Source organism: Hippopotamus amphibius, chromosome 13, assembly GCF_030028045.1.
Source record: "Hippopotamus amphibius kiboko isolate mHipAmp2 chromosome 13, mHipAmp2.hap2, whole genome shotgun sequence".
NCBI lineage: Eukaryota > Metazoa > Chordata > Mammalia > Artiodactyla > Hippopotamidae > Hippopotamus > Hippopotamus amphibius.
The window spans coordinates 5608335-5635357 of NC_080198.1; the positions used below are offsets into that span (position 1 = coordinate 5608335).

Sequence of the window (27023 nt, forward strand, 5' to 3'; positions counted from 1 at the left end):
TCAGTCTGCACCAGGCTGGGTAAGCCAGTTTAACTACCAGGGTAAACAGATTTTTAAATGGCAGTCAGAAATAACCAGTGGCTACGAGATCTGGATTCTAGAACTAGCCTTGCCACAAATTCATTGTGTGAACTTGGGCAAATCACTTCCTTTTACAATACATCAGCAGAAAGAAACAAAATGTAATTGCAAAAAAACCCCTTTGTTTAGAAGGTTTATGAAATAAACGCTCCCGTCTCCTTGGCTGAGAGCAAACAATTCATTGAAGTTGTTCAGTAATGATCTGGCTACAGTCCACCCAGCAATTTTCTGAAAAAGCACAACGTGACAAAGAAAAGAGGGCAAAATTGTCAACTTGAGGGTCTGGAGACAATTCCACACTGAGGCCATAAAACACGCTTGTCTGACAAATGGCTGCCTATCACCCAAACACAATATAATGGAAAATGCACAAGGGAGATCATGTGCTTTAGAAGTATAGGGGAAAAGTTCAGATGTCTAATGCTCGGTGATGCCACAGATGGCTGCCAGAATGCAGAGATCACTAAGTGAAGAAAGAGCCCTGTAACAGCAGACCCATTACTGCTGCTTTGCTATTGCTCTCGTCCAAAGATTTCACAGCCCTAGAATTAAAGGCTAATATTGTTGAAATTACCAAACATTTCCCAAACATTCAATCTGCAATAACTGCTCTGAAGAAAGAAGTAAAACTCAATGAAGCAAGCTTTCCCTGAAGACTGGCAATGGGACAGAGACAGGGGCTGTTTCAGCGTGATCATCAGAACCGCTGCCACAGTGCAGTGCCACGTGACCGACAGCGGAGCCATTTCACAGAGGGAAGGCAGGACTCACACAAGGCCCATTTTCAGCCAACCAGTGTGTGAAAATGTATATAACATTCAATGCTGCTAAGGGTGCACTGCTGGCAGCAGGGAAAATCTGCAGTGTGTGGGCAGAAATGGCTACGAGGGTGAGTCAAAAATTCTCCGCACGCTGGCTGCAGAATTTATAGAAGTTTGAATATACCTGGAGTGCGGATAATTTCTGACTCGCCCTCATACAAGCAGCTGTGCGCTGGAGCTGGCCCCTCAGGCTTGGGAGAGCCAGCTGGTCCAACCCCTCCCCAGCTCCGCAGCCTGTGACTTGGCACTGGTAGCCCGAATACGCCACAGCGGGAGAGCTGAGGCTGCGGAAATAAGCACAAAATCAGGGCACCCCCACCTCCCCAGAGCCCACAGTCAAACGTTTACCAGCACACGACCAATTATAAACCTTAAAATGTTCAAACTCTTAACCCAGTAACTCCACATCTAGAAATTCCTCCTAAGGAAATAAATAATCCAAGAGACAAGGGGAGGGGAGAGGAGTGGGATTTTATGCACAGAGAAGCTCCTAATAGTGAAGAATTATGAGAAATCTAAATGTCAAAAACTTGATAGATACATTATCATACATATTTATTAAAAAGGATGTTGATGTACAGTTTAATATTATGCTAAAATGCTAAAACAAAACAGAAAATAGTAGAATCTTCATCTTTAGAAAAATGCACAGATGAGAGGGAAATACACAAAATGTTTACTTAAAAAAAATCCAAAAACTTAACTGAAGAGTTTGTGAGATTTTAAAAACAGAAAGATACAGCTGGACATAAAAATAATGAATGGAACCACACCAAGTGCAGCTCATTCACCTGCCAGTGCTCTTGAAATGGGCACACGGCCCTTGTCCAGACTACAGGTGATGAGCTATTCGTGAGTCCTACATCACTCAGTGCGTCTCAGCTAGCATTTCTGAAAAAGATAGACCAGGATAGAAAACAGTGCATAGCACCTCGTGAAGTAGTATTTTGTGAAAGTTTTGCTCCAGTTTTCTGTGTGTGCATATACATCTAAAGACACATAAATATGATTGTTGAACCATAATGTAACAGGTATTTTTAACTATAAGTAGTAGTCAAAGGAGTGTGGCATTAAGCTATCACCTTTAATGACCGCAGAAAGAAGAAACCAACCAAAGATGCATTTGCAATTGAGCTTTACTTAAAAGAAAGCATCATTCATGAACTGGTCAAACCTTCCTGGATGCTCTGGGAGCTTCTGCAACTGATTACCCTGCAAGTTTCTGGAGGGGCTTCTCCTGCAACCAGACCACTCTAAATCCTTCAGGTTTTCTAAAAACCAAAAAGGTAAGAAAGTGTACCTTTCTTTGGTAAAGGCAAAGTTGGTTGCATGACTCAGGGCCTCAAAATTCCATTTATATAGAATAGTGGGAGACGGAGGTCAGTCTACAGAGAATCATTTCCCTTTGAAAATGAAAGCTGACAAACATATTCTAAGAAAATACAAGGACAATTATAACATGTGCATCAAATTTAAAGCCCGTTTACATCCATCACCTCTGAATTATCACAGCCTTCTGGGAGGAAGAGGGGCTTATTACTGTGTGCTTGCACATGAGGAGAAAGCTACGACTCAAGAGGGCTCAGCCAACAAGGTCGCAGTTGGACCCAATGTCTGGCCTTCCTACTCTACCGTGTCATGCTGTGAGCTATCAAGAAAAACCTGGATGCTCTTCTTCCCACCATGGGAAGCATCCTGACTGTAGGAGGTAAGATAATTCACATGTGAAGGGGCCGCCATTCCCAAGCCTCATTTCCATTCTCCTTACCTATAAAATGGGAACAATACTACTCGCTCTGCAGGGTGTTGGAAGGGTCACTGATACCACGTGTGAGTGACCAGCTCTGTGCTGGACGCACAGTCAGAACTCAGAACGTGGTAGCCACAGCCGCTGCTGGCTGAGTGGACAGTGCCCCCTCTTCAGGGACAGGCACCCCACTCCCTCACAGCCAGCCGGGCTCCGGACCTGAGCGAGCAGTACCTCCAGATGCAAAGGTCCCACTCTGGCTGGGAACAGAGATAGGCTACCGCCCTCCGGATCTCAGCAATCCCGCAGCCTCCCCCTCTGTGCCAGCGCAGGCTAACTCCTGTCCTTCCCTTCATTTTCCTCTCAGCCAGGGATCCAAATAGGATCCAGGAATGGGTTTCGGTGTCCTGTGGATTCCTCAACGTTAGATATTAGAACCATGTGTAGATGCTTATTTTTGGTGGGCAAGTATCAGAGGCTATACATTTGACCTCAGATTAAGAACTGCTGCTCTAAAGTGCCCATGGCAGATCACATACCTCCCCCACACTCCATCTCCTGTCAGACCACTAAGCACGTCCACAACTCACACCGCATATTGACTTTAGGTGCATATGTAATTTGGGAAAGCCTTTATACGCAACTTGGCCTTAATCAGACAGCAGACTACCACATGAAAGAGAACACTTATGATGAGCTATGCTAGCAGTGACCTGCCACTTACTGAGAAGGCCTCCTACGTGGGGGGCACTGACCCAGGTGCTTCATGCATGTGAGCTCCAATCGTCACAACTCATGCCCTCACGCCCTCAGTCCCGTTGTATTTTACATGCCAGACGTGATACCACAGGATGCAGATGCAGTGCTGGGAAATCAAAAATAGGGCACCTGCCCTCATGGAGCTTACACTGACAGGAGAGAAGAAGATATGAATCAAAGATCACCCAAGAAAGTGTACAATTACACTTGTGCTACATCTAACAAAGAGGAGCCACACAGCACTATGAGAACCCCTTGCGGGTGGAATAAACCTTTTTACAGAGGTCAGGGAGGGTTTCCTGGAGGACTCGTGAGTAAGTTCCTATCTGAAGAAAGAGTGAACACCTCACTGGGCAAAGGAGAGGTGTGGAGAGAAAAGGCAGAGTAAGAGAATGGAGATGGGAGTTCCAGGCAAAAGGCACGTGCAAAAGCGCTGCAGCAGGAGGGCACCCAGCCCCTGTGAGGGGAACACGGAAGGGCTCGGGGCTGGAACTGCACAGGGCCCAGGCCATGCAGAGTCCTGGATGCCACATGAAGGACTGCGGTTATTATTCTTAGAGCACAGGACACAAGGCTTTGCTGTGCTTCGTTTTCAGGCTGACATGATCAGGTCTGCTTTTCAGAGGCGTGCCTGGGGTGATATGGGGATGGACTGGAGGGAGCCTGAGCAGGCACAAGGAGACCCGTTAGGAGGACCTTCAGGAAAGCAGATGAAAGACCACGAAGCTCAGATTGGGGTGATGGCAGAAGAAACGCAAAGGCGGCAGACAGAGAAGTTTAGGACACGAAATCTACGCGACATGGGGGTGGTAAAGGACAGAGAGGCGTCTAGCATGCTGCCCAGATTTCTGGCTCTCGTGACTGGATGGATGGCAGTGTCACTGCAAGATGGTGATGCCCAGAAGAGGACCAGACTTGGGGCAAAGATCAGCTTGGAGATACTGAATTCCAGGTGCCGGAGAAGGCAGCAAGGGGTTGGATAATGCAGTCTGGGGTCCAGAGGAGGTTCAGGCTGGAGAAGGTGGTCACTAGGGTCAAGGGCACCAGACTCCCTCAGAAGAGAAAGCAGACTGAAAAGAGAGAAACCTGGAGGGATCCCAATAGTTCTGCATCTTATATGTGAGGACACCAGGGCTCACAGAGGAACAGTGGCACCTCGGGGGGGTCAAAGTCCTGATAAGAGGAAGAGGCAGGAAATAGAGTAAAATATGAAGCCAGAGCACAACTGCAGGAGTTCACACTGAAAATAATGTCTATTTCTGGAAGAACAGGATAAACAATTTCAAGGAAACTTCATGACTCAAGGAACACGAAAGAGAAACTGGAATTATGTGAAAGCAAGTGAATGAGATTCATGCCATAAAAGCTGGAGCGACCTCAAGTGGCGTGATACGTTGGTTTCACAGAAATCATTTCTTCAGGGCTCCGCTCAAGCTCTACTTTCCCCTGAAGCCTCCCACCATCTGCCCATCCACAGGTAACTCTCCTCTCTCTACATTCACATACCGTGTGCCCATTAAGTGTCCGGCAGTATGCTAAATGAGGAGGGTGCGCCGTGGGGTAGAAGACGGTCTCTGAGCTAAAGCTGCGCACAGGTGGTCAGGGATACAGGTGAGGCAGACAGGCAGCAGACAGACAGTCACCTGCGAGCCCAGTCAGTGCCAGGGGAGGGGCTGCTGCCAGCACAGGGGAGAGGGACCCACCGGCACTTCCCGGGGGGATGAACCGGAGAGGCATTAGTCACGCGCAGGAAGGACAACGGACAGGTGTGACTGAAGGCAGGAAGATGGGGGGAGGATGGGGGGAGCAGGGGCGTCTGGAGGGCACGGCTGCAGCCACATCATAGGATGCATCTTGGGGAGCACCAGAAGGTAAGGCTAGAGGGAGGGGCAGGGTCGGGTTTCAGGAGGCTTTGAATGCTAAATATATATATATTTTTTTTTTTTTTTTTTTTTAAATTTTGTGTGTGTGTTCCCTTCTAGTCTTTATCGTTAGTATATTTTTTAAAATTTTTATTTATTTATTTTTGGCTGTGTCGGGTCTTAGCTGCGGGATCTTCTGTTGCGGCACACAGGCTTCTCTCTAGTTGCGGTGTGCAGGTTTTCTCTTCTCTAGTTGTGGTGCGCAGGCTCCAGGGCACATGGGCTCTGTAGTTTGCAGCACACAGCCTCTCTAATTGAGGCACTCAACTCAGTAGTTGTTGCCGCAGCATGTGAGATCTTAGTTCCCTGACCAGGGACAGAACCCGCATCCCCAGCATTGGAAGGCAGATTCTTTACCACTGGACCACCAGGGAAGTCCCACAGGAACCTTGAGGTCAACAAGAACCACAGAAGGGTTTTAAGTAGAAGAGCGACACAATGCAATTTCTGTGTTAAAAAACGTGTTTGGGCAGCACTGTGGGGGATGGATAGGACATTAGGGACCCAGAAGGGAGGTCTGTCAGGAGGCCATGAAAGTCCTGAGAGGCCACCAATCTGCACAGCTTCTGGTGATCCTTTCTAGAACAAGACTGGGCATAGGTGTGCAGATAAAGCAGTCACCCGCATCACTTTGTTGGCACGTCTCTTCCGTGACTTAAATTTCTAGTTAACTGTCCACAAGTCAATGTCTCATCTCCCCTAGAAGGCCTCAGATTCCGCAAGCACAGGTATAACCATATTTCATAATTTCTGGCTCATAGGAGGTGCTCAGTACATGTGCTGAGCCATGCTAGGCTTTCCTGAGATAAGACCTTAGTCAACTAAAGGATGCTGTGCCCGACTTGGCCAGTGGTTGGCCTCCAGGGCAGGCCCCTGGCAAACTTGCCCAGACTGCTTCAAAGGAGACTCCAGAGAATGGTTCAGTCTTTAAAACCTGGCGGCTGCTGAGGAAGAAAGGAAGTGGATACACACTGGGCACCTGCTGCAGGCTGGGCATTTTACCCACATCATCGCGTTTCATCTGGAGCAGCCATGCAGGAGGCAGGGTTACCACCACGGCACGGGTAGACCTGGCTGAGGAAAGGGTGTGCAAATTCCCCAAGGTCACAGAGCTACGAGGTGGCAATCCTGGGTGTCAAAGCCAGACTTATTTGATTCCAAACATCAAGCAGGGACCGCCTCTCCCCCAGTGACATGAGAATGGAACAGAAGAAAGGGCACAGGCTTTGCAGTCAGACAATTCGCCTGTGTGGCTCTGAGTCTCATTTTTGTCAAACAGAAAATGCAGATCCCAAGAACACCTATTTCACCAAGTTTTTACATGATCGAGTGCATGAAAGCCCCCTATTAAACTGTCAGGTGCTCTGCAAATTGTTATTTTGGTAGAGATGCCCTCTGGGGAGGTCCGAGTGCTCACCGTATACAACCTGAAGTCCAGCTGCTTTGACAACCAGGCTGTTTTGCCTGCCTGCTGTCACAACAGGGCCTCGCCCTCGACTGGGCTTCAGATCATCAGTGCCTGGTCTCTGTGCTACTAATTTAGCTACAGTTCTGTGAACCTGCCTGGGGCGGGGAGGGGAGAGGGTGGCAGGGGTGAATTTTAATAAAAATCCAATCCTCAGTCACCAACTTAGAAAGGGCTCCCTCTAAAAAGGAAAATGCTAATGTGTTTGAGGAAAAAAATGTACTTAAAAAAAGGTACCTGAAGTTCAGGCTAAGGAAGAGTCGGGGCACCAGTGAGAGGCCTGTCTCTCCTCAGCTCCGATATACCTACACGGTGACGGACATTCTCCCACAATTTCATGACTGCAAAATACTCATCGTGAATTTTTTACTTTTACCTTTCCGTGTCTGAGATGGCTACGATGGCTTACAATGTATCTCATCACATCTAAAAGACACGTATAGGACACTTTCCCTCATTTAGAAGAATTTTACTGAGGGCCTGGGACAAGGGCTGGCCAGCACGTTGATAAGGATACGTCAGACTTGGTCCCTGCCCTCTGGGAGCTTACAATCCAACAGCACGAAAGGCAGAGTATGTAAGGGAGTGCATGGAGCAGGCAGGGGGTCCGGGGGCAAGGCCAAGGAGTTCAGAGGGGACAGCTCACGCCTGCCACACCATGAGGGGGCCTCATCGTGGAGGCAGGGTTTCAACAAGGGGAGAGAGTTTCTTAGGATCCCCACAGGCAGGGCCTATTTCAGGAAGATGGTAGAACAGGAGGACAGAGACAGATACAGGAAAAGTTCTAGGTCTATTTGCTTACGGGGACTGTCTGCTGAAAAGCAGAGAAGCTTAGCTGGAGCAATGGCTTATGAGGAAAATAGTGGACGATGAGGCAGGCAAGGTGGTCTGGAGGCAGAAGGAAGACACCGTGAACTCTTGATCAGTGAATGACACAGGGAACGTGAAGGGTCTAAAGGAGACCCTTTCCGTGTGGAAGCAAGACTCTCACTGTCCAGGGCTGAGAGGACCAGGGCCTGAACTACCATGGTAGCTCTGGCAATAAGTGAAAACACAGAGACAAAAGGTATCAGGAAGAAAATCTGAGATAACTTTACCAGTAAGAGGAAGTGAGGAATCCAAAATTCCTCTGAGGTGCCACAGAGCTAGGAAAATCTGCAGGAGGAGCTGGTTTGGGAACTGCAGGGCTGGGAGAGGGTGAAGATAAAGAAATGCTCTGAAACGTTCTTTGGAGAGCTTAAGAAATCTAAATGAGCTTGGGACTCTGCAAGTGGTCTATCATAACATGAATATCAGATTTTCTTGCAGGATAATAAAGCATACTCAAAGTTTCTCTGACCTTCGTCCTTTGACCTCGGAAGAAATCACTGTAGTGTTTAAGAGAGGAAACCAGCACTGTGTTCTCGTCATACTTGATTAAGAAGTACGGCAGCGCTGGGACTCCTTCTGCGTGACAAAGATCATCATATGCACGCTCAAGCGCTTGAATCTGAAAGCAGAAAACACTGAGTTATTACGCAGACAATCTCGCACCTAGTTCTGAGCTAAAACTTAACGTAAAACAAAAGCTGCTTTCAAGCCAGAAGTCAGGAAACGACTGATCACAGCCCTGTTACTCTTCTGCAGTAAACATAAGAGCGCCCCAAATCACACCACCTCGCTTTTATATAATGCTTTCCACGTGCGTGGTGTGAAGTGTCTCAGAAGGGGCACAAGGGATGTTGTACAGACCAGCGTGATGCTTCCCTGTTCCCTAAGATGTCACCACAAAGGTTTAGAGAGGTATCCAAACTTTCTCTCTCCGGTGATAGCCAAGCACGAATCTACCACGGATGAATTTTCCCCTGACCCTCTCTATCATCTTTGACAGCTTTATTGAGACGTGCTTACTTTATTTACCATACAACTGACCCACTCACAGGGCACAATTCAATGCTATTTTTAGCACATTCACAGGAATTTGCAACCATCGCCACAATAATTTGAAAACGTTCTGTCCCTATTAAGAGACACCTCAAACCCATCAGCAGTCAATCCCCAGGCATACTCTTTTTCTTCCACTTATATTTCTCCTTAGAAAATTATTTCACAAAACCACAACTTTTGATTTGTCTTAGAAAATGAGCTTATGATTATTCTTTAATTAATAAGGGCTGCTTTCTGGCTTTGGAATTCAGGGTTTTAGTGAACGGTGCGCTTCATGAATTCAAGTCATCTGGCCGCTCAATCTTTGCCTCAACAATAATCAGAATCTGGGGGTTGAGGGTCTGTGTTCTACCAACCTGATTATTTTCATTGCTCTTCTGGGAACCATCTCTAATGACCTTATTATCTTTCTTCAACGGCAAAGACTAGCTCTGCATGTCCCATTCTCAACGTAGAAGATCTGCAACTTGGCACAAAGGATGGAGGATGTCTTCTATTTGGTTTCAAAGACTCTCTTCGCAAAGTATAATGCCTCATGACCCCCACACTGAGAGTGGAGTCCATACTTTGGCAGATTTCTGCAGTCTTTCAAAATGTTTCTGTAATTCCTCCCTATTAGCTTAGCATTTCAACAAAGGTCACTGAGAAGCCGGGGAAGTGTTGTTCACTTCTCTTCAAAATGCACTTACAAAAATTGTGCAAGTAAGCCTGCTCCCAGACCATCTTTGGAGGATTCCACAGGGTCAATCTCTTTATCCAGACAAGTGCCAGTTTGTCTTTAGAGTGAGCTAGATAAACTATCCATCCACGTTAAACCCAGTTTTACCTGCATTTTGTTTTATTTGTTGATACCTGTTTTGGTGAGAACCTTTGATCCAAGCCCACTGGACCCTGAATGAGGGGTATACTCTCCGGAAGGCAGAGAGCAGGGGAGCAAAACCAATAGTAGAAGTGGTACTTCTTTAGATCCTAGAAGAAACAAAATGACACATCAGAACAGCACCAATGATTAAAGTGAAATGCATCTATTAATTAATGCATCTTCCCAATGGCTACAGAAGACAGAGAAACCAATGCACACAAGATACAACCAGCTTGTCAGAAGTTTTCATCTCCAACAGAACTCATCATAGAATACAGAACCTCTGTGTTTATCTGAAATATTCCCACACCACACACTAATATATCATGATACACATAACACATTTCATCTGCCACTTGCTAACAGGAAGTATTCAGTAAGTAATTGACACTGTCGTCATCACTGTTTAATACACAAAAGTACCCTGGGAGGTAACTATTATCATCCCATTTTATAGATAGAAAACTGAAGCTTAGAGAGGGGTGAAAAAGCTTGAACAAAACAAAGATACTCAGTGGCAGAGAGGAGAGCAGAATTCTAGTTCCAATCCTCAGGCTCTCGTCCATGGTAGCACACGTACAGTTTGCTATCTGTGGAGGTACGACCTCCAAACTGTTGCCACTCTTTTCACAACTGAATGAACTAAGCATGCCATTAAAGTTATTAAAATGTGCTATTCATAACCTATATATGCTTGAGATAATATAATGCTGTTTTCAGAAATGCCACATCAGTGAAATTCAAGTCAACAGCTAAGCGTTTGCTGTGTACAAGGCACAACGTCAGACGCTCTGACAATAAGATGAATAGAACCCAATCCAGCCCTCGGGCAGCTCAGTCTCTGCAGGAAGCAGAGATACAGTAAGTACATAATCAGCTGTATGAGTCGCAGAAGAGGTTCTGTGAACTAAGGAGCATCGATGACATAAGAGGTCATATCTTCAGGGGTGCATGTGACTGCTTCCTGACCAGGGGAGGCGATGCAGGGGCAGTGACTTGTGAGGCTGTTCTAGATGCTGTTCCCACTCAGGTCGAACCCTCTCTCCTCTCCTCTGAATTCCTGCAGCAGGTGTGGCCTGAATCACTCACGTGCGGAGGACTCACAGCCTCCCCGCCAGTCTGCTACTACTGACCACTATGCAGTTTATTTGGCTACTGAGTATTTCCTCTTGAATCATGCTAAGAATAAAGAGGGGATGGCTGGTTGATGACTTTTCATTGACATATAATTCATGTACCATAAAAGTCACCATGTTAAAGCGTACAAGAGAGTGGTTTTCTCGTATACTGACAAGGTGGTACCACCATCCCCACCAATTTCAGAGCAGATTCATCGCCCAAAAAGAGCCCCAACAGCAGAAATTCCCTATTAGTTTATTACTTAGAAATACCATTCGCAGAAACTCTCCATTCACCTCACTCTCACCCCCTGGAAACCCCTAGTCTATTTTCTGTCTCTATAGATTTGCCTGTTCTGGACTTTTCATAGAAATGGAACTATACTAGATGACTTTTTAAATATAAACTTACACATAAATGTGTGTCCAGATGAAAAAGTCTAGTAATCATAGTTTCCACAGTCTCTAATTCTGCCACTAACTGATCAACTAAGAACAAATTCCCTTTGACAACAGCAAAGTAAACTGCAAAATGGAAATTAAGGAAGTGTTTGTACCTTTGAGTCCTAAAAACAGCAGAAAGGAAAGCAAAAACACCTCCAGAGATTATTCTCTCTTCTTTGTGCTGAAATGATTTGTCATAACTGATCTTTAGTAAAAGGTTAAACAATTCAAGATGGAGGACTTCACCGTTTCTAAGAAGCTTTATCTGGTTATCTTCAAAAGTCAAAAGGCTTGAATTTTTTAGGATTATTTTTGGGACACAAAGGACCTCGATGAAATTAAACATAGCCCTTTGTGTCTGACAATTTTTAAAGACAGAGACTTTTAATTTTTTTTAAATGCAGACTAAGAATGCTCAGCAGAAAGGGCAACTCGGCCAACGTACACAACGACTCTGGGAAATGCCTTAAAACTTTAAGTGAGGGCTTCCCTGGTGGCGCAGTGGTGAAGAATCCGCCTGCCAATGCAGGGGACAAGGGGTCGAGTCCTGGCCTGGGAAGATCCCACATGCCACGGAGCAACTAAGCCCATGCGCCACAACTACTGAAGCCTGCGTGCCTAGAGCCCGAGCTCTAGAAGAGAAGCCACTGCACTGAGAAGCCCGCGCACTCCAACAAAGAGTAGCCCCTGCTCACCACAACTAGAGAAAGCTGGTGCACAGCAACGAAGACCCAATGCAGCCAAAAACAAAATAAATTAATAAATTAATAAAATTTTTTAAAAACTACTTTAAGTGAGAGCTAATGCTGTTTCCTCAATTAAACGCAAATTGTCAATTAGATTCCACTAGCTAGAATTTTTGGTACAGAAAATGTATTGATGTTAAAGTAAAAAAAAACAAGCCTTTAATTAGCACTGCTTATATTTATCTTAGTAATGAGCTTACAAAATTACTCAAATTTACAGACAAATTATCAATGCCAAATTGTGCCTACTAATCCCCTGAAGAATTTGAGTCTTCTCTATCTCGCCACTATCACACAGAAAGCAATTTAACTCGTTGGAAAATGTCCTCCTCGTAGATGGCCCCCCTTGGGTATGGCCTCCAGTCTGAATCCTATCTCTCTCCCTTGCCTTTGCGGTACATCAGGGAGGCAGCATGAGGAAGAAATGGAGGACTAGCTCATGGGGGGAGGCAGAAAGGCAAGACCTATAACTTGGCAAACAAACAACAAAAAAGAAAAATGTGGGGAAGACGATTAACATCTGAAGCTGACGAAGCTGGGGTCAACCAACCAACACGCTTAATACATGTCAATGCCAGTACGTTTACACGCCCACTCCAAGGAATGTATTATAAAGAAACAAACAGGAAAAGAAAATCAGTGTGGCCGACGTTGTTCACTGTAACACTTTTTTATCCTAGTGAATACTGAAAACAACCTAGACGTACAGGAGTCTGTGGAACTTACACTTGACAGATTATATTGTCAACATAATTATAAAGGATAAATTGGTTTTATATGTAGATATATGGAGACACACACACATACGCGTGTTTGTGTATATATACACATACTCGTGTGTGCATGTGTGCGTGTAGCTGGCACTGCTAAGTCAGCCCTTACCTTCCCTCCACTTTCCCCATCACCGAGACCAGATCCTTCCCCCTGCTTCCCCAGGCAGCAGATGTTACCCTAATGTGATTTTTTCTCCTTTTCAGGGCTCCCCTTAAGGTTCATTTTAATTAGATGACACTTATAGAAAACATTTATCTTTCTTAAAACAACACAGTTGTGTGGACAAGTCATGTAGGGTGATCCCCTCTCGTCCAGAAGCCAGCTGGGAATGGCTAAGATCCCCGAGTCGATGGACCCAGCAACTGAGCTCGGCAGCGCTGAATCTAACAAGGACCTTAGCAGCGGCAAACTGCTGCTCCCGGAACCCAACGACGCCACGCCCTGAATGGCGCGTCATATAAACCGGCAACAGCCGCCAGTATGGTAAGAGTGGGTTCATTTTGCATCCGTGATAAGTGCCAGCACCATCGGGGCGCTAACCAACACAGCACTTCTGTAACGGCCAAACCTGACTAACGCGAGGGAACAGCTTCAGGGAGAAGAGAGCAGACTGTCCCACGGGCGCACCGGGCTTGGCCAGAGCAGGCAGCAGTCTGGATGCCGCCGGGTCCGTGGACTTACCGCGAACGTCAAGAGGAGGAACTTGTTGAGGAGGACAGGGTTGTCAAGCGCAGCCCCCGATCTGATGGATTCCCAGATCTGCCAGAAGAAGGAAAAGCATCAGGGCGGGTCCCAGGGTCTCCTCCGTCCTCCCTCCCAGGCGCACGCGGGGCTGCCCGGCAGCAAGCCCTCCCTGCCCGCAGGCGCAGCACCACTCTTCGCGGGCGGTGATGTCGGCCACCACTCACTCTGCCCCCTTCACACCGCCTCTCCCCCAGCCCCACTCCCCACAGAGACTGAGGACCGTCGGAGAACCCAGAAGCCTCCTCTCGGTAGGTCAGCATCAGAGGATGCAACCAGCCTGCTCATGCCTTCCTTACTTCCTTCCACAAATATTTACTTATCGTCGACTGCAGAGCAGGCACATCCGGGCTACAGAAATGAGACGCAGTCCCCACCCTCAGGAGGCTAACAGTGTGTGAGCGCGCCAGGCACCCCACCAGGCAGCAGGTGTTCGCACGGGAGGGCGGAGACTTCCCGGGAGGAGCCCTGGCCTCAGCGAAGGACACGGGGCAGGGGGGCCCTTCCAAGGCAGTGATCTGAACTGTGTACAGGGGTTTCTTAAATGTCTTATTTGGGATTATCTTTCCCTGAAGAGAAAAAAAAAATCAAGTTTGTGGGTGCTCAGCAAGGACTGTGACTGGAGGCAGAAGCTGGTCCGGGTCAGCGGCTGCTGATGGCAGGATGTTCTAGTAGGTAAGACTGTATCACTGAGCAAGACAAACAGCTGTGCCAGTAAGAGCCACTGCCCACATGAGAGTGGAAGAGGGAACAAGCAGAAATTCCTGCTATTGAAATAATAACCTTGGAGGAGCTGGGCCGCAGGAGAGCAGGCCTTGCTTCCAATACATGGAGAGGGGTGGGCGGGAACTGCCGGAGGCGGGCGGCAGGGGGCGGGGTGGTACCGGGAAGCTGAGCCCCAGACGAAGTTGGGATTCCTGTGGGGAGCAAGCTGCTTTTTTCGATGATGGCCCAAGACCTGACCCACCTATTTGCAGATGGCCTTTGAGAGGTGCAGACAAAGCAGGAGCCCAGGAGCAGTCAAGCCACAGGCCAAGGAAAGCAACCATTGTCACCCATCACGAGGGACAGAAGGGACGCCTTCCTCAGGACAAAGGCAGGAGATTTTCCTCTCTGACCACGGCTCCCACATAAATAAGCCTCTTTTGTTTTGTGAGACTAGTGTGAAGACCATCGATTAAGTGGGTGCTGGGGGACCAGGATAAACTGTCCCCCATTTATCCCTCACACCGACTCAGAAGTGAAGAAGTACAGGGAAGGCAGTCCAGGCACAGAGAACATCACATCCCAAGGAGACAGGAGACAACAAAAAGTGGTGAAGGAAGGAACTCTAAGTGATTTGCTGTGACCGCGTCAGAGACGGCAAGGTGAAGAGTGATGGGACAGAGAGGCTGGGGGCCAGGCCGCGGGGGGCCCTGTACATCAGGTGGAGGCTTTCAGATTCAGCCCTGACTCTGGAGAGACTACATGATCAGCTCTGACAGCATTACAGTGCTTAGGACTAGAAAGCCTCTTCAAGGGGCACAAAGAACAGAGAACCGTGTGCATTCAGACACAGGAAAGGAACTCTCACAGCGAGAGGTGGAGCTGCTGCAAAATGCTAACTGGAGATCAGCGGCAGAGCTTTCACACCCCACTCGCCCTTACGGTCTGTCTCCAGGCGAGAGCCTGGCTGTCTCCTACCTGGCCTTCCCAACAGCACAGGAGCCCACGATGAAGCCTGAGCGCTGGCTACATGCCAGCTTCCGTGACAGACCCATGCACCTCGTGATCAGAAGCAGCATGCCTGTGGGACCTCTGGAAAATACGACAAGTACATCATGTTTCCCAGCGAACCTCGTTGGCGGCTTGTTCCAGAAGTAGCTTCTTATCTGCAGCCTTGAAAGCCTCGAGTGTGTTGGTGTTGTGCAGCGTGCCGACGGCCGGGCAGCAGCGGGCTGGAGTGGGAGCGCTCCTGGATACGAGAGAAGCGTGGTTACAAGGCACAGCTGGGACTCAGCTCGCCGGGGCACGACCGGCAAAGCAGACGCCAGTGGGAGGCAGGACGGCGCTGCAGGGCAAAGACAAGACTGAGCCTTGCTTCTTTGGGAAAACATGAATATCATTGCTTAAGGAGTAAAAACAGGCACCACAGCCCCTCAAAGCCTCTATGTTCCCCTTCGCCTAATCTCTCGGCATGCTGTTCTCCCACTGCCCCCCAAATACATTATTTTCCTACTTTAAAAAATTCTTTCCCATCTTTAACTTGAAAGGGAAACATTATTTATTGAGCTTCCACTGTATCAAAAACTATACAAGGTTTCAATTCTCTTAAATTTGTTCTCTGACTTAAAGGTTTAAGTAACTTGTCTAAGGTCACATAATAGGCAGAGCTGGGGTCTCGAGTCAGAACTGGTTGACTCCAAGGTACTGTGTTGCCCACTCCCCACTCAAGCGCTCCTAGGCTTCAAGGCCCTGTTGCAAACCCTCCTCCTCCAGGAAGCCATCCGTCTCCCCTCTCTGGTAACGAGCATAATATTTTAGTGGTTTCAAGACCAACAATCACACACCCACCCAGAGGATAGTAAGTTCCCCAAGGGCAGGGGCACGCCTCCCTCTTCTGACTACGCCATGACCTCGCTGCCGCAAACAGGCTGTGCATGGAGCTGCTGCAGAGCGCGCCTCGTGGGCCTCCGAGCCACACAATGCGATACACGGCACCCAGGCCACCTGTGTGGCTGTGTCATGACACACGTGTGTCACAATCTGCACTGTCCATGAAGGCCTCAGAGTAATCAGGGTCTGGGCAGGAGAAGGATGAGATGATTCTGAACACAAACCCAGATGTGGAAAAATCTGGTCTCATCTCTGAAATGATTAGCTTGTGTTTCAGAGGTTACAAATCCTAAATGAAAACAGTACTCATTTCATGAGTAGCTGGATATTGTGGTCCCAACTACTGCAGAGAAGATGCATTTTGATTGATTACACTGATGGAAGCTGTATGGTTTAAAAGACCTAGTGTTTCCTCCTTTGCAGCCTGAGTAAAATTGGGTTCTGGGAGGGAGAGGGGGGTTTGTAAGGAGAGATCTAAACCTAGAACAGGTGTGGAGGGTACAACAGGTGGGGAGGTTCTGCCAAATGCTGTCTCTAAGGCTGAAATGCCAAGTCCTGGGAGAGAAGTAACTTGCAAAGGCCAGAGCCTTCCTTTGGGAGCTGATGAGTCAGCAGATCATAGGTTGCTTGTCACTACTCTACTCCAATGAAAGAATATTCTTCATTCGGCTGAGATGAGGACATCAAAGATAGTCTTGAGGAGAAAAGGAAACCACAAAAGGACAAGATTAAGCCTAGAAGGAAGAAGAAGGAAGCAGAGCAGTTGGTAAACTAGGCCTTCTACATTCATGGCTTTATGAAATGATGGCTGAAACAGAGGGAAGGATGCTCTGATTCAATCTGGTACCCTCCCTCCTAGCATCCAGAGTAGTTTCTCCAGGTTCAAGTTCCATTTGTTCCACAAAGACATGGCTCAGATGAGGACTGGAAAGAGCCCTAGACTTGGAAATTAGAGAATTTAGTCCAAATCCTGGTCCTGGACACTTATGAGTTTAGTTTCCTATGATTCCATTTTTATAAAATACCCAGAACAGTCAATTCCACAGAGACAGAAAGTAGCTTTGTGGTTGCCTAGCGCTGGGGAAAGGGAGAAGGGAGGAATGGCGAGTGACTGCTAAGGGGTACAGGCTTCTCTCTGGGGTGATGAAAACGCTCTGGAATCAGACAGCGGTGGTGGTTGCACAATCTCATGAATATACTAAAAAGTGCTGAGCTGCACATTTTAAGAGGGTAAACTTGATGGTATGTAAAATATATCTCAATAAAGCTGCTTTGAAAAACCAGAATTAGAAATCTTCCGCATATTCTAACGCCAACAGTGAACTCTCAAAGATGAACACACTAACCGGGTAGAGAATGGATCCTACAAAGGCCTGAAGCCTGGGCCTGCCTGGGGACGTTCCCCCTGGACACCTGGCCTTCACGTCTCTCAGTCTCACAGTGACCATTCAGGAAAGCACTGCAGCTGTTCTGGAACCACCTGGCCAAAGGCAGGCATGTGGCCAGAGCCTCCAGAACAGATGGGCAGTGGGGGTGGCTGGCATGGAAGAAATCCCCCAGAAGGACAGAGGTCATTTCTCACACCTGGAGAAACCTTTGCTACATGTGCACAGCTTCACATGCCCGTGGGGAGCTTTGGGAACCTAAGTCACACTCGGTCTGGGGGCAGGAATGCATTATCTCCTGCTTTTTGTAACAATCTCTGAGTTTCTGTTCATCACATCCTCTCACAGAGTCTATTGGTGCCTTTCCACCAACCACACCACATCCCGTTTTGACAGCCAGGCCCTCAGACAGCTGGTAATTGACAACTATCTGAGCAACCAGGACACATCAGACCCGAGTTAGGTGCTAGCAAGACAGCAGAGGATAAGAGAGCGTGTGCCCTGCACAGATGATTTTGCATATGAGTCATTTCCTCAGCTACTGTTAAGTTCTTCAAGGGCGAGGGGTATGCCTTCTATTTCTCTTATTAAGTCCAACTTACAGCTTAGAAAAGAAAAATATTTCTTATGACCAAATAGGAAAGTGTTCCTCAAAGGAAAGGATTTTTTCCCCCAGCATCAAATTTATATAGAGATTGTCCACCAAAATCTATTTCTTCTCCTTAAACAGAAATAATCCTCTGACGCTTGTAGCTCAGCACCACACCTCCCAGTCTCCCCTGCAAGACAGGTGAGGCCTCAAGCTGGGCTCTCCCTGATGGACTCCGAGCGGCGTGACGCATGGCCCCACCCTGCAAGCGGGTGCGTCTCTTCCGATGTTCACTCTGGTTCTCTCCCGCCTCCTGTCTGTTGCTACCAGAAAGAGACAATCCGGTTTTCAGCAGCACACGAAGGCAAGGCCTCCAGGATGATGACCCCCCACCCTGGACTATTAAGTGGGTAAGAAACAGACTTCCTCTGTGTTTGGGCCATGTTGGGGTCTGGCTCCTCTGTACGCCCTACCCTAAGACAGCACCCTCCAGTGCAAGACAGTTGGTGCCTGATAAAATACGACCTGACTGATAAATGACCTAACACAATGTAGAGAAGGGGACCCTGTGAAGCTAACTGCTGGCACAAATGCATCCGCCTTCCGGGCACTCAGAATGAAAGGGACTCATCTGTGCAAAGCTGAGGTAGACCTGGCATCTATAAATGCGTGCTAGGACTGTTTGCTCTTCAACTGTATTTTATTCTTCTCTGTAGGCCCAGGGCCCAGCACATTCTATTATCAAGACACAGAGGAAGGAATCAATACGTTCTTCTGAAACAACTATTAGCTCGCCACGTTTATTCCAGTACCGCATACACTGGGATGGAATACCTGTCTTCTATCTCCCGCTAGAGCTCCTCCAGAGTTCCCTGTCTCTTAAGTCTTTGTATTCCTAACACCCACGCATCCTGCACACAAGAAGCATTTGGCGTGTGATGAATATATTCATAAAGATTTTCCCTACAAACCCATGCAGATGTTCAGCAATAAAAGCAAAGAAAGAACAATAATAACGAAAATAATTGGGATACAAAGACCTCGCTTCTTCTGAGGAGCTCCAACTGTTTTCATGAAACTTCCTAACTGTCTCAGTCCTCCTGTGCGGCTGTAACACGACACCACACACATTTATCCCTCACAGTTAAAAAAGGAAGCTGGAAGTCCAAGATCAAGGGGCCAGCACAGTCAGGTTCTGGTGAAGATCCGCTTCCAGTCGCAGACTGCCCGCTTCAGCTGTGCCCTCGTGGGGGGGGGGGGGGGGGGCGAGCTAGCTCTCCGGGGTCTCTATTACGAGGGCACTAATCCCACTCATGAGAGCCCTGCCCTCACACCCCCACCACCTCCCAAAGGCCCACTTCCTCAGATGATAACCTTGGGCACTGTGTTTTCAAGACATGCGTTTTTGAAGGACACAAACATTCAGACCACAGCATCAATCATCCTAAGAAAAGGGGACTCAGAAAACTGCAGACTTTTAAAACTGGAAGGAACAGTAGACGCTGGGAGTTAGAGATGAGGAAACTGAAGCTGAGAAAATGAAAAGGACTTATTCCAGGCAACACAGTTAATCAGCGGCAGATACCAGGCCCTCCAGCTTCCAACCCAGGGCGCCCATGTCTTATTCTCGTTCATCTCCCCCAGCGCCTCATGGAGCCTCACACATGGGTGAGTCTTCCGCAGCCAAAAGACAAACTATGACCAGGGAAACTGAGCAACTTAGGTGAAAGCCATAGCTGCAGGACCACAAATTTTCTCATCTCCTTCAACTAAAATATCCGGATGGCTAAGGTTGAAGATACTTAGCCTTTGCAGCAAGATCAAACTTAACGTCTGTGAATGGCTTTTTCCTATAATTAATTGTCCCAAGGAATAAAATTACTGAAACGCAAAAAATGATAACCTTCAATCTAGTATCAGAATAGACAGGAGGGAGGCTGGCTTGCGAGGCATGTTGGCCCCTCCAGACGACGCTAAGACCACACTGCTGCTATTCCCCTCTACCAGCTCCCGAGAATTGACGGCTGAACACGGAATGTATTTTCCTCGTTTTCCGGTGACTGCTCCAAAATTAAGTTAGTCTTTGCCAACGAGGGAGAGAGATGACCGGGATTTAATTTGTTTTGACAAGCAATCACAAGGATTTATTATGGAGCAAGAAAGCTCTGAAGGGAACAAGAAACATCGGCACATACCTTTTAAAGACATAAAGACTAACATCCTTTTGGATTCGTGTTGTGTAATTCAATGTCGCAATTTGATTGCGATAGAGGAATAAAGCATATTGACTTTTGAAGAGATTTTTATTTTCTAATTCTAAGGAGACTTTATTTGAGATACCCTAACCTTTAACTACCGCCACATTCAGGCGGTTCTTAACAAATACCTCTTCACTGTCCCCAAATCCCCCACCCTGACACAGCTAACACACGAGACAGCAGAAAAAGCTGCCCTTCCTCCCTGAAGCCTTTAATCAATCCTTCAACTCTCCGTTATCTTACAGCCTCTCAATGGTTTCTGCTCCACCCTTTTGTGCAGAATTTAGTTTCTCAAACAACCCAGTCAACAATTCCAGTGGCCCTAGCACTGAACTCTGACTTTCTGTCCTTAACGCTGTTGACCGTCTTTCCTTCCTGAAAACACCTTCTCCTGTTCTTCTTCTTCTCCGACAAGTCCCGTTCCTTTGACGAATTCTGCACTTCCTTGCCCTCCCTAATCAGGTCCGTTCACTGTTCAGGCCCTTCGTTCTTCTCATGCTACAGTGCCTTCCTCTCTAACAGCCTCGCGACCTCTATATGGACGACCCTCCCTCCTGGACGCCAGTGCCTCCTGGACAGTGGAACTGGATGCTGTCCTCTCAAACTCAACATGTTCTAAACCAAAATCACCCCCTCCCCAAACTGCATCCTCGGTTTCTACAAAAGGCAACGAAATGCTCCCAACTAGTCAGACTGTAGCCTCAGAAACACAGTTTGCTTTTCTCTCCCTCTTCCCTCCTAAATTCAGCCACATGTGACCTTAGGCAAGTCATTTTACCCTTGGACCCATGGTTTCCTCTGTAAAAGAGCAGAAAACCACACCTGGCAGGTCAGAAAGGAGTACGTATGGAAAATAAGTCAATAATTAAGTCAATAAATGTCTCTCTTCTTTCCAGCAACTCCCCATGGCCCCCAATTAGTCAAAAAAATCTCTTTGAGGGGATATGTCATGTTTCTTTGTATATCCCTACAACGCCTTACACAGTGAATTGTATACAGAAGTAGCCTAATAAATGTCCACTGCTGCACCTAATAGGCTCTGATAAATATCTGCTGAAAAAATGAATCAGATAGTCCTAAGCATGTAGCACTTGTCTCGGTGCCATGGGAGGTACAAGAGAATCGTGAGAAGCTGGCCCTGCTCACCAGAAGCTTCCATAGCTCCCCCCGTGGCCCACCTACAATGAAGGTTAAGAATACTTCTTCCTTGCAAAAAAACAGTGTTCTTTATTTTAGATTTTGAGCAAAAAATACTCACATGTCAAAAGCACTGAACTCCAATGTTAAGCGAGCTGGCAGCCCAGCAGAATCACCTAGACAGAAACATTATCACACGTTCAATTATAAGTCAGTAACAGCGGCGTTTATAACAAAAATGTTTGTGAGTAATTTTGCTCTTTTGGTTGAGCCCAAAGTGCCCCATCTAATTCCCGGTCATCTAAACTAAACAGGGACTCAGCAGAAGATGATAGCTTTTATGAATTCAAGGAATATGCCAAGAATATAAAAAAAGACTCATTGGGATAAACATTTCCAATCCCCTCCCCAAGCAACACTAAGTAATCAGTATTAATTCTTTGGATTAATAAATTAGGTTCTCCCTTTCTTTTCGCAATAGGAGAAAAGAAGTGAAAGGGAACCTGGGTCAAAAGTCAGGAAGTAAAATAGAAACCAGTGAACAGCGTTAATTATAAAAGTCAAGGACATCGCTTCCTGGGACTTCCCTGGTGGCACAGTGGTTAAGACTCTGTGCTCCCAATGCAGGGGGCCCGGGTTCGAGCCCTGCTCAGGGAACTAGCCCACATGCATGCCGCAACTAAGAGTTCGCATGCTGCAACCAAGGAGCCCACCTGCCACAACTAAGATCCAGTGAAACCAAACACATTAATTAATTTAAAACAAAGGACATCCCTTCCTGGAGGAAAGCTGACCCTATACTGGGCAGAGAAAGTAACATAAGAGGACGGAAGATGGAGTTCCCCATCGCCTACCATTGTAGTAATAACCCTTAATGTCCTTGGGAGCTTCATCCAACCGATACTCGTTCAGCTTCTTCTGGGTCAACTCGTGCCAGAATCCAACATCCAAGGCACTGCTGAAGGGGGCAAACTGCAATCTGGAGAGTCCGGGATCCCCCAGAGCTGCCGCCATTACTCACTGCCTGCTAAAACCAGAACAGAACACAGCAACATCGCACAAAACATGGTGAGGAAGGACATCTGTAATCATGCTTAATCAAAACAGACAGACGGGCAGAAAGTAACGAGAGGCGGGGGGCTGCCTGAAGACGCAGCTTTGGAAACCAACCCGAGGAATCTGGCTAGGTTGCCAAGTTTAGCCTTCTTGCGACACAACTGACCTTCCAGGCCTCCACTTTGGTGCATCTCCCTTTCTCATCAATGTCAGTCTGACTGACGCACCAGTGTTATTCTTTCTTCGACACGGTCATAGTCGCAGAAGTTTCTGCCATGCTGTGTGGTCCTAGGGAACTTCACAAGCACAAAACCCAGAGTCCAGCCAGGTAGCAGCACAGCAATGCAAACTGTGAGGGTTCTGAGTGAGGCAGTGCTTGAGCGCCCAGTCAAGGAGGATGAAGAAGCTTCCCCCACCCTAACCACAGTACCAGAATTTCTCCGAAATCTCATGATTTTTCAAATGCGGAAAACTTGCATTTTACTCTACCATACATATTTTAATATTTCATAACCCCCCTCAAATCATCAAATAAATGTGACTGCTTCAGCAATCAGGCATGTGTACACTGTACCTCCCTACGTGCCCTGCACACTCTCAGGGGTACACAGACCCCAGGGGGAGAAGTACGACACTAGAGGAACTTGGCAGTTCCAAAGGCACAAGTTGATGAGGTCACTTCACTTTCCATCCTGTCCAACCGCCCCAAGACAGATGAATATTTCTGCAGTAGAATGCATGAATAGTCACACTAGACAGGATTAAAAAAAAAAAAAAAAAAAGACAGCTCACACTTACTCAGAGAGGTTTTGCATGAGTTTTATGCCAAGATTATTAAATGCCTTTCAGTTTTCTAAACTTGTTAGATATTAGAATTAGACACAAGGAGCTTTGGTCCAATGGTAACTATGTGGTAAAATGAAAAGTGAGCCCTCCATAAATGTGTGAAAAATCAAGAAAGAGGAGCCGAGTGTGGCCCAGAGCAGGGCGAAAGGCTCTGTGCAGGGGCTGGGAACATCGCTGTGCTGAAACCCTCGGCTGCCTCGGTACGGACTGGCGGCATCACGCTCCACACGGTGCCCGATCAGGCATTTTCAACCTCTCACCACCTTGAGGGCTTATTAAAAATGAAGATGCCTGTGCTCCACCTGCTGGGGGGCGAGAGGGAAAGGATGGTAAGGATGGCCAGAACTAGTGACCCAGGTGATTCTGATTTGAGTTTGATGCTATCTCTAAGCCTTCAGGCCGTTGTCACTCTTACTTCTGGAGTCCCCTCCTCTAAATCATTTCAAACATATTTAAATGCACCCTTGTCCCATATTAAATAATTTCTGGCTTTTGTTTGAGAGGATCTTTATAATCCTGCACTCTCAAATGTTCATCTTTTGGGATCACTCCTGCGTTCATAGGCCCGGGAAAAGTTTCTGGATCCTAAGCACTGTGGCTTCAGCGCCCAGGGGAGAAGTGGACCCTCGCGCAGGTGGCCTGGGGCCCACACTTTGAGAAACGCCGGTCTAGAACACCCTAACAGCCTCCTGCTTGGTTTCACGGGCCCTCCATTGCTCCCTTCTCCTCCCTCTCTCCACAACACAGCTAGCATTCTCCTTCTACTGTTGGTTTTTGAAAGTTTCCATGCTTAGTCCTCTGCTGAGCCTATAAGCTTTCCCCAAAGCAATATTACTCATTTTCTACACCCACTTCCATCTACATGCCAATGAATCCCAAAACTGTATTCCTAGCCCTAACCTCCAACCATATATTTAAGTGTCTTCTAAAGCCAGGACATGAATTTCTCAGACATCTTGAGTTTGCCAAATCCAAAACTGAATGTACCTTTCACTAAAATTCTGCCCATTTTCCTATATGTCCTAGTTTACTAAACAGCACTACCATACAGCCACGAAGAAACCTCAAAGTCATCTTCAATTTTTCTCTCTCTCACATGCAATAAATCACTAAATGCTAGAGGCTCAACCTTCAACAGTCCTCTTGCACGAGATGAAGGTGGCAGTTACTGAGTACTGGCCTGGAGCAGGCACGGCAGCAGGGGTGTGCGCCAGAATTTACTGCTCCCCGAAGCCCTAAGAAGTGACAGTTCCAATTTCACAGAGGAAGAAACTGAGGTTCAGAGAGAGAATCAACACAGCAGCAGACAGTGGTACAAATAGATCTCACCTGAAATCCCCCATGGAATGGGCCATCAGGCCCTACACATTTCAATCATCCACAACTTACTCTTAAAAGTCAACAGTAGGACTTCCTAGGTGGCGCAGTGGTCAAGAATCCACCTGCCAATGCAGGGGACACGGGTTCGAGCCCTGCCCTGGGAAGATTCCACATGCCACGGAGCAACTAAGCCCATGAGCCACAACTATTGAGCCTGTGCTCTAGAGCCCGTGAGCCACAACTACTGAGCCCATGTGCCGCAACTATTGAAGCCCATGCACCTAGGGCCCGTGCTCCACAACAAGAGAAGCCACTACAATGAGGAGCCTGCGCACCACAATGAAGAGTAGCCCCCGCTCTCAGCAACTAGAGAAAGCACGTGTGCAGCAACGAAGACCCAGCACAGCCAATAAAATAAATAAATAAATAAATAAATAAATTTAGTAAAATAAAAAAGTCAACAGTAACTTATCATTATTTTGATGTCCTGCTAAGGTCATCAAGATGGAATTTTACCAGTGCCAGAGACAAAACAGAAAATTCTATTCCATACAGCACTTCAGCAGCTAGGAAAAAGTGACTCAGGAGGACCACAGAAGAGAATGAACAAGCATTTCTAAAAAGTAATCTGCATAAGAGGTACATCCTTCATTTTCTGACATATTTGGTCTTTGAGAAATTCTGAACAGAACCCAAGAGCCTATTTCACAAGAGGATGTGGTTGGTGTCCATCTGCTGAAGTGTTGCCTGACTGGCTAAGGCAACAGAAAGGTCTTCAGCAACAGCAGCAACAAGTGATTAGGAATCTGCTGGAAACATCTAAGTAGGATACTCAATATAAAGGTATCACTTAGGAACCTACACATCTATGTCACATTGCCACCTTCCTTACACTAGAAGGGAAGACTTAGCAAGTAATGATCAGATGGGAATTCTGGTGGAAGAGGAAGTGCGTTCCAGGTGCAAAGTCATCCGTCCAACCTAGATCCAAACATTACCCGTGTCCTGAAAAGTCAGGCTTGCCCACATAACCCTGAACAGTGCAGGTGAGATGTGCGGCCTCCGCTCAGCTTAGAAAACTCAAAGATTATTTCTATCACACTTCAACGTTATATTCAGGATGTGAAACCCAAACGTTGCACAAGCTGGGATTGTGTCACTTCTGATGAAAGAGGATTTGAATTTGTAATGAACAAGAACCCCAGCAGCAGAAGAAACCCAGCAGTAACCAAAATATCCCCTTAGGATTTAACTGAAATAGCAGGTGTATGTGAAGCAATAGGAACCCTCTGGGGCTGCGACTATTACCCAAACTTGTAAATTTCAGGCTTTTATGGAAATAAAACTAAGTCATGCTCCCTAACTTAAACAGGAGCTCAAAATCCGCCACTGTATGGCACTCATCAGATGTTCCTGTCCAAACGCGCCTGACCATAGTGCTAGTGCTATCCTGTACCATCACATCCCCACAGGAAGTGTGGGGCAGTGGTTGCCTCCCAGGAAAGAAGCTCTGGGGTCAGGAGACAGGGGTGTGGAGAGACTGATTTTCATTGTATAACCTTTTGCCTTTTGAATTTTATACTATGTGAAGTAATAACACAGAAAGAAGTAAAATAATGAAAGAAAAAAGCCCTAACCCAAAGGCAAGAAGAGAGGGAATGAGAGAGACGTAAGATGACCAGCTCAACTGCTTTGGTTCCTAGAAATAACACCTGGGAAACCCTGATGCAAGAACCTCATCTTATTCATCTTCCTTCAGCACTCAGCACAGTGCCGAGAAAAGATTAGGAGCTCAGTAAATGTTGACATCAAATAATAGCTTTATTCTCTCAAAAAGGGTCAAAGGATGGATGTTGCAGTGAGACATGATTTCAGCAGAGCTTAAAAATTACTAATAGCCTGACTTGTCCAAATAGGAAGTAGACTGACCAGAGAGATGATGAACTTCCCTAGTGTTCACGCATACTTTAGGCTCTCATCCGCCAAGGAATACTGCACAGAGGACTGCTGCATCAGCCGTCAGACGAGAACATGGGTTGGCAAGCTTTTTCTGAAAAGGGCCAAATAGTAAATATTTTAGGCATTGCAGGCCAAAACGGTTTCTGTCATGTTTTCTTCTCCTTTTTTCCACTCTTAAAAAAATGTAAAAAAAAAAAAAAAACAAAACCCAAATATTCTCAGCTCATGGGCTGCACAAAAAAGGCCTTGGGCAGAGTGTGCCCCACAGGTCATAATGTGCTGACCCCGGGCTGGATGATCTTCTGAACCTGTTGTTTTTTTGATACCTGGAAGGTGCCAATAACGTATTTTGTTTTTAGGGAGACTGACCTTTTTGACAGAATCTTCTCAGAAGGCAGCAGAGATCTGCAAGGACTGCTGAGGGTGGAGGAGATTGCAAGACCGGATTTGAGGCCACGTTTGCTATCTATGG

General features: G+C 46.9%; 1 protein-coding gene across 10 annotated transcripts in view; it reads right to left on the reverse strand.

Annotated features, from left to right (window-relative positions):
• The window catches only part of ATG7 (autophagy related 7), a 330637-nt gene that overhangs the window by 194400 nt on the left and 109214 nt on the right, over positions 1-27023 (reverse strand). For 2 of the 10 annotated variants that reach the window (XM_057705399.1, XM_057705410.1), the window contains exons 2-8: positions 26522-26642; positions 22225-22397; positions 21492-21546; positions 15243-15360; positions 13347-13424; positions 9574-9690; positions 8135-8284 (exon numbers count right to left, since the gene is read on the reverse strand). In XM_057705399.1, coding sequence (XP_057561382.1) covers positions 8135-8284; positions 9574-9690; positions 13347-13424; positions 15243-15360; positions 21492-21546; positions 22225-22384 — 678 coding nt within the window. In that variant the 5' untranslated portion in view covers positions 22385-22397; positions 26522-26642. The other 8 variants (XM_057705407.1, XM_057705402.1, XM_057705408.1 and 5 more) reach the window with 7 other exon arrangements.